The sequence below is a fragment of the Nymphaea colorata genome, chromosome 3 (genome assembly GCF_008831285.2).
Source record: "Nymphaea colorata isolate Beijing-Zhang1983 chromosome 3, ASM883128v2, whole genome shotgun sequence".
In the NCBI taxonomy this organism is placed as follows: Eukaryota; Viridiplantae; Streptophyta; class Magnoliopsida; order Nymphaeales; family Nymphaeaceae; genus Nymphaea; species Nymphaea colorata.
The window spans coordinates 17,911,127-17,919,132 of record NC_045140.1 but is presented as its reverse complement, the minus strand read 5'-3'; the positions used below and the strand labels follow the sequence as shown (position 1 = coordinate 17,919,132).

Below are 8,006 nucleotides of genomic sequence, written 5' to 3'. Positions count from 1 at the left end.
GAGAGAGAGAGGGGTAGGTAGAACCAAGTAAAAGATTCCTTCGGAACTATATAGTCTGTATTACAAGCAAAATCGATCCTTAATCGGCAATTGTAGCATCCACAAGCAACGCTGAATCTTGAACGACAAACAAAACAATAAAATCAGGCCAAGGCTAGATTATGGTTCAAGAGATGACCTTCAACTTGGCAATTTGACCAGAGCTTTTGCGGGTTAACAGACCACTCATCTATTATTCTATTTCACTTTTACAGAAGAAGAAGATGATGATGAAGAGGCAGAAGCTCTAGCACTAGAATGTTTATTGCTCTCAATCCCACATTCCTTTCCCGCCTTTGAAAAAAATGATGGCATCACAAGCTTGGATCTTGTAACATTCACACGTTTTCCTGATGTGCAACCATGGTCTGCAGGAAACCTATGCTTCAGACACGTCTTCTTCTCACATGTCCTACAAGTGATTGCATTAGAGAAGGTCAATATCTCCTTGCACCCTTTTATTGGACACCTGGGCTTCTGCTTCAGGCGAGGATCACACCTGCCCGAAGCCTTGTGTTTCTCCATCACCATCTTCAACAGTACTTCCATCTCTTGATTGCCATTACTTTGTCCACTAGCAGCAATGGTTTTCTTGTTCTCTTCCGTTATTTCAATGGATGTCGAACACACGTCACATATCACCACCTCTCTGCTCCTGCGCTCTGCTTTTGGGCAATTGTGGGATCCATAGGTCCTGTGCTCCAAACAGAAAACCTGTTGTACCAAATAGCATAATTATACCGTCACTTAGTGAACCAAATTCAGTGGCATAAGTTGTCAGATTCTCAAGAAATTCTTCATCAATTTGAGCCTTGGATGAATATTTAGGTACCTTCTCTTCCGTCATATAAAGAAATATGGGTTCAAGGGATAAATAGATCTTCTAAATGACTCAAGAATGAACTATAACATGGCCATGTTACTAAAAGGGCAAAACATACTTTGACTTATCACGGATGTGAAGTTCACAAACATTAATTTACATATAGCAATAAGAGGCCGCATTAGAACAGTGGCGATATAAGTTTGCAAGCTAGCCTTTCTAAAGCTTACGAACCAAAAACAGGGCCTGCAGTTCTGGGTGAAAAGATTTCCGAATTTGTCCAATTGAAGAAAACGAAAACCTCTGAAAGTTCCTCTGAGTAACAAAAAAGCAGGATATTGGTTTTCCCATGTAAGATATCTAAATTCATTCCACATCACATGATTGACTTTCATTTTTCTTGGCTAAGGCAAAAAATATATACACGAGTTCAAACAGTAACAGACCTCCAATCCGCAAAATGCTAAAGAGTGGATCCTTTTCAATCACCATGAAAGAATACACCCAAATTTAACTTTAAGGCCCACCATCCATCTACGACATGACAACCATGGGCCCATGCAAACTTGGTAAAAGGCCTCGCCCCCAAGCAATATGGGCGGGATTGGTTTGCAGAGACAGATTGCCTTTCATGCTAAGACCAACAAAAAACATCAAAACATAGACGGGTTTCTATGGCATCAGCCAACATGGAGAAGAATGATACCCAAAAGCAGGAAGCGCTTACCTTCTTGCATCCATCACATTTGAAAGGGAGGAAATCAAGTTGATGGCATTCATCGAACTGGCAGTGCCTGCCCAAATCAAGAAGATCGCTTCCTCTCTCCCCCATCTTCTGGTTTTCTCAATCTGTTCGGGAACAATCTCCAATCTTGATGAAAGAAGAAATATGGGATGAATTGATGCGTGGGGATGGTATTTATGCGTTGAAAAGAGGGAGCTTATTCTTGGGGAACAAGTCAATTGAGCCTTGAGTTTGCTTCTGCGACGCGGCTTTCTTCGAAATCTTACCCACGGGGCCGACCCGCTCGGGAAATTTCTAGAAAATGGCTGGTGTAAACGTGTTTGCCGCGGGGGAGGTTGGTAAGAGGAAAACGACGGCTCGACCAATTTCAGAAAACCGCACGGTTTGGTGGTGCTTTTCTGGAAGCGCGCCTCATTGGGGCTTAACCATCCATCCGGACACCTCTTACCCCATTAAAAAGAAACCTTCATCACACGAAGGCGATCTTCAACGTCGTATGGTCGTCGGAAAACAATTTGGCTGACGGCATCTTGCATAAGAGGAAAACAGATCTCTAGCAAAAGAATGATAGAATTTTTGCGACTTGAAGAACTCTTTTAATGAGAAAATTTAAGACAATGTTTAAGTATTTTGAATTTTTATATCTTTGATCTCCCCGACTGGTCTAAACGCGGGTGGTAATTAAGCAATGCTAATGATATTTTTTTTTTCATTAATACTTGCCAGTGTTCTTACTTTTGTTTTCCATGGATCTGAGATCCTGATATTATTTTACGGTATGGCTTTATCATGCATAGGTGAACTAGTTATATGTAGATCATATTTATGACTTTAGAATTTAAAATAATGAAACACTTTTCAAGTGTCACATGAATATCTCAGGCTTCACTCTCTACTTTTGCTACGTAATGGTCAAGTGCTCGTTGAGGCGCACTTGCGAGAGTCTGATCTTTTAGGGTGCGTCTGACAACTTTTGGATCTCAAATCCAAGGCTGATTTGAAATCCTTTGTAGATGGAGTCTACAAAATAGACAAACACTGGATTTCAGATCAGTGGAAAAATAAGGATTTGAGATTTAGAATTGACGTCCGATGGAAGAGGGCCTGACCTCAAACCTTCCAATCCAAGATCCTCGATGGTCTCAAATCAAGTAGATGTGAGAGCAAGGTTATCAAACTCAAAGGCTGTGAACTGAAGCTGTTAGGTTACTTTGGGTCCGGTCCCCTCCATGTGGAGGACCCTCTTCTCCATGGTAAATGTCAACAACCCTATTTATTGTTTGTTACTCTGGCTCCACCCCAACTAACTGAAAAAAAAAAAAAATTACATTACAAAAATTGAAAATTTTAGTTGCGTAATGTATTTTTTAGATTCGAGTTTAGTTTGACCATACCCATATAAATCTTTAGACCGTTTGGCCGGGCTCTAAAAAAAATCAAGGGCAAGGGAAAGGGGGCCCTCCTAGCTGGCCAACTTCTCTGCGCTCCCCAGAAAAGACATTAACCCTTGCATCCATTTTCTGAGTAAAGGCAAAAGGAAAACGAAGAAGAAAGAAAAGGAGTAGGTCCCCTTTAGAGAGAGATGCCTCCTCCACTATTGCAATCATCTGAACCTAAGAAAAAGAAAGTCACAGAGTGAAAAAAGTTTAATTTTTACTTGGGTTATATTATATGTGATCTTCATCAGCTCCTCAATGTCTCTTTGTTTTACAAAAAAAAAAAGGGAGAGAACTAACGAGTGATTTTGATTTTAAAATTGTCATTTCTGCATGATTAGATGATATTCTTCCAGTTTTTACGTTCTTATTTATTTGTTATTTCTCTCCCGTAGTGTTTTTGAGTTTGAATTGAAGAGTAAAAATTTTGTGTGCTCTTGTGTGATAAATCATTATTTTGTATGGAGCAGATTCAGATTCTGTGAGACTCTTTTCTATAGTTTTTACTTTTTTCATTTTAAAAAGAGTTTTACATAAGTTAAAAATAGAATGCGTCTCTGTCGCTCGTTTGGTTCTTTGTGTTTGTCGAGTTTTTTTTTTTTTTTTTCCTCTTGTGCATTTGAAGATGCAAATTTTGTGGAATTGAAAGGTTGCAGAAAAGTGTTCTTTTATAGAGTTTTTTTGTCATTGTCGTCATCAGCAAAATGTCAAATGCAAGGCAAAAGTATTCTTCTATATAATCTTTTTAGTCATTGTCGTCATCAGCAAAATGTCAACGTTCGATTTCTGTGGCGTTTCCCAGCAATTTACTTGCTGGCAAACTGCTATGATGCATATAAAATAGAAGAAAAAAAACTTCAGAGATTTGGTATTGGAAAACATATTGGTTTTCAGAAAAGATGAAAAAAGAAAAGAAACTGAAAGCGTCAAGAGAATGCAGTCAGTAAGCTTCTTAAAAGTCTGTGGACCTTGTTTTAGTGGCAACCGTGGCTTTCTCATACGATAAGGAAGAAACATTTCTTTGAAGTTCAATTGGGCTGTGGAGATTGTTTTGCTGGAGATCCATCTTAAACCAAACTGAGGCATTCTTAACAGTTACCGATCCTTCGTGAGTACAATAGAGAGGGATCCCAAGGAGGAGAGTTTTGCAATGTAAGTTGGGATCTCCAGAGACTCTTGCAGAAGTCTTTAAGCAAAGTGAATAAGATCATCTTCTCGCCTGTTTTTTTTTCTTTTTCTGCTTCCGTGCACTACTGCAGTTCTGATCCAAAACTTAAACTTCTTTTCTGGTAACAAAACATGTCCTACGATTAATACAGGTCAAGGTTTGTCGACGTTTCTGACAAAGGTTTTGTCCTTCTGATGCTTGGCCCTTCTGTCTGGCATGATGGGGACAAAAGCATGGGGAAGTTTCTGGCAGCCATTGACCTGTTAAACAAACTCGAGCGATGCTCAGCAGCATCGTTTTCTCCTTTTTCGAGATCACCGCCCAAAAGATTCCCCAACCTTGGGATAGAAAACGATAGACCCATTAGATCAGTTTCCATTTGTTTTCTGTAAATGATCATTCTCTAGCAATGTTATATATTGTTGTCGAGTTAGCTGACTTCGTTATGCTTGGCAGCTTAGCTAGAAGCCAGGGATTGCTTGGCAGCTTAGCTATAAGAGGTTCTAAGTTCGAATCTCATTGTCATTGTCACGTTTCTATCTTGAGAGTGTTCATCTTCTTGCATATGAAAATGCAAAACTTCAGGGAAAAGGGTCAGTAAAAGAAAATTATCATGTAATTTAATCCTATGCTATCATACCCAATTATATATATCGTCAGGTCGAAACTCCATTTCAAAAAATCCAATCCTAATTTGAATTGAAAGCCAGATCCGATTAGACCTGCACCCAGATGGTTGACATCCCTTGGTAAGACCAGATTGTAAAAGTCCCTTTAGTTGCAACACAATAAACGATCTAATATGTTAATGAGAGTGTAAACCCATTTAGCTTGAAAAAAAAAAAAAAACTAATAATCAAAGAACATTAGGGCTTGTTTGATATAACTAGAACGTAAGTTTAGAACCAATGCACATTTTTTAACAAATTGGAGATATTAAACAAAAGGGGTATTTTGTTTCAGGAATTAAGAAACTAAACCTGGAATTTTGATTTCATCTAGTTTGAAGAAGAAGAATTAGGTTCTAAAAGTTTCATTCTTGAATCAAAATTTCAAACTATGAACCCCCCTTAAGTGTTGTAACTCTTATTCTTGAAAACCGATGTGCAAGTTGAAACATTGTAGAAAATGTCTCCAGAATATACCAAATGCGGCTCTCATAAGTCTATTACTCGATATGAAAAACATTCTCTTGTTTTGTTCACTAATTAATTAAAGTACTCTACGCTCTACTATTCGAAAGTTAATAAAATTTGCACGAACTCGTATTCAACTGCCCGTTCTTTAACAAATGCTTATTTTTATTGTTAAGGTCGTGCTGTTAGCGTCCAGCGGACACCACCGTGCCAACGAAAACAAATTCTTCTCGGCCTTTCTAACTTCAAAGCAAGTCTAACTCGCCTTTGCCAAAAGCGACATAGCTGCTCTTTTTGAACGCTAATAAACAGCTTTTAGCCTATTGAAAAAAAAAACAAAAACATTTGGCAAGATGAAAATATATACCAAAATTTGTGGAATCTGAACAAGAGTTAAGAAAAAAGTGGGTTTGATCCTCCTATTTGTTCAGTCAAGAGATCCATGCATCAAGATCCTCAATGGTCCAATGAGAGCAAGAAATTTCAGAGCATCCAAAAGAACCATTTTCAAATATCATTTGATCAATTATGTGTAAATCAATATTGGATAAAGATGTTCAAGGAGGTTGGTATGACAGATCGGTAGGTGACCAGTCTTTATTTCGAGCTCGAGCTCTTATAACATCAATTGTCTGTCTTTGTTTCGAGCTCTTGTAATATCAATTGTCTATACTATAAAAAGAAAACAACAATATATATATGCAAGTTAAAATATAATAGAGAAGTCACCATGAGACATCAAAAGAAAGATGGGATGAGAAGTAAGGGACTTTGCCCTCATCGGGAAGCAACATTGGACAAAGTTTATCTATAAATAAGATCAATTTGTCTAGTCTTTAAGTTCGGCTTTGAGCGACATAAGAATGCCATTGGGAACTGTCATTTCTTAGTGAAGCTTGATCATTAAGCATAAATTATGACTCATCGGGAACGTTGTTGGCCCCAATAGAACTCATTAATTATAAATTGCATGCTGTCGGGGACAGCCAGGAATTCAAGTGAAGGGGAAAAAAGTATATAAATTTTTCATCCTCACGTGTAAATATCCACATTAAAGAAGTTAGCTGGGTGCTCCTCATGGCGTACACTCCAAGTTGGTATTATACTTGTTGAAGTTACTTATTTTTCAAGAATGTCTTCTCAAGAGTTCTCAGCCGTTAAATAATAATCATACTTATTATCAACTATGACAAAAGGGAACAACTTGTTTTATTTTATTTTTTAGACTACCGTATGTTTATGGGTGAAATAAATAAAATATGATGTGAATGATGCTTTCTGCGTCGAGCAATTAAATGGGAGCATCTTCCGATACAGAACGATTGGATGTAATAAGTTGGCAGTATTTGGTAATGGAGGAAACGCTTTCTTGTGTATTTTTACTTCCAAAAAGCTGAAGGCAAAAGGGTAATAATCATTCATTTCACAGGCGGGGTCAAGCAAGGTCCACCACGGTAGCTCCGCCGGATATCGTATATCCTAAGGCATCTTTGGATACTACATCAAGAAGTAAGACGTGTGAGATATCTATCTGAATCGTTCCAAAAAAGTTAGACATGAAAAACTTGTTTATGGCCGATCAAAAATCAGATCGGATTTAGATTTTAGAAAGAACGATTCGGATATACATAAATATCTGATTGAATTTGGATTCATATTTACATCGGATTTGATTTTAAATAAATGTTTTGTATCTAATGCTCTTGTATTTTGAAAATTGGCCACATTCTACTCAAATTTTGGATTTATATTTGAATGCTGAAATCAGATGAAATTCAGATTGTGAAATCAAATTTTGAATTTAGTTCGGCTATTAAATTCAGATCGCTTGTGCAAGAAGCAACGTGTGAGCGAGACGTTTGGTAGAGCTGTGGTTTGTGAATACGGCATGGTCCCGCCAGTTGCCTGTCATCGTCCAACTAATCTTTCGTACTCACCTCGCCTTTCATCGTCTTATACAACTGGTGAGGTGAGCCTTTGGATACTTTTGCTTGACCTTAGTAAAACCGATGAAGTTAGAGAAATTAAAATCTTTGGGGACCTTCATTTAAATATCACATAGCATGTTTCTAAAGAAATTTCTCAACATCGGGGAAAATAACTTGAAGTTGGAGAAATTAAAATCTTTGGGACCTTTCTTTGAATAACATATAACTTGTTTCTGAAGAAATTTCTCAATAACCAGGTAAAGTAACTTAGAAGCTTTTTCAAGCAAGAGATAATTAGAACAGTGCACATTTTACACAGTGTTTCATAAATCTATCTCAAAATATTAAAATAGATTAAAAAACACTTTGATATTCTAGATGGATTCATAGGACACTGACATGATGTTTCTCATGGTAGGTTGTCCCTTAAGAGGTCGTTTGAATGCATTGAAATGTCACGGAACAGAACGGACACGTTTTGTTTAGGCGAAATCGACGCAAGCATCAGACAGAGATCGAACGATCAGGACACGCAAGACAGAGAAGAATGGGTATAAAAGGCTGGTGCGTTCCAATATGAAACAGTGCTTAGAAGACGCAATTTAATATTCTACTTCAAGCAAAAACAAAACCTTAGATTTCTAGTGTCACTCAAACAAAGGCTTTGAGGGCTGAGACTGACCCACTTTTGGATCCTTAACTCTTAAGTCTCTGACTGCCTCATATAAAAA

General features: G+C 37.7%; 1 protein-coding gene across 1 annotated transcript; it reads right to left on the bottom strand.

The window, feature by feature from the left end:
- Positions 1-18: 18 nt before the first annotated feature.
- On the bottom strand, positions 19-1,981 carry LOC116249924 (zinc finger AN1 domain-containing stress-associated protein 12). The gene is made up of 2 exons (XM_031623238.2): positions 1,590-1,981; positions 19-753 (listed from the first exon to the last, which is right to left on the bottom strand). Exons 1-2 carry the CDS (start codon positions 1,692-1,694, stop codon positions 238-240), a joined length of 621 nt encoding a protein of 206 aa, XP_031479098.1. The 5' UTR covers positions 1,695-1,981; the 3' UTR covers positions 19-237.
- Between the last annotated feature and the right edge of the window lie 6,025 nt (positions 1,982-8,006).

Excerpts from the sequence above, each read along its gene's own strand:
- LOC116249924 (XM_031623238.2), bottom strand. The coding sequence starts at position 1,694 with ATGGGGGAGAGAGGAAGCGATCTTCTTGATTTGGGCAGGCACTGCCAG. Across the intron at positions 754-1,589 it reads AATGTGATGGATGCAAGAAG|GTTTTCTGTTTGGAGCACAG; the intron begins GTAAGCGCTTCC and ends TTGGTACAACAG.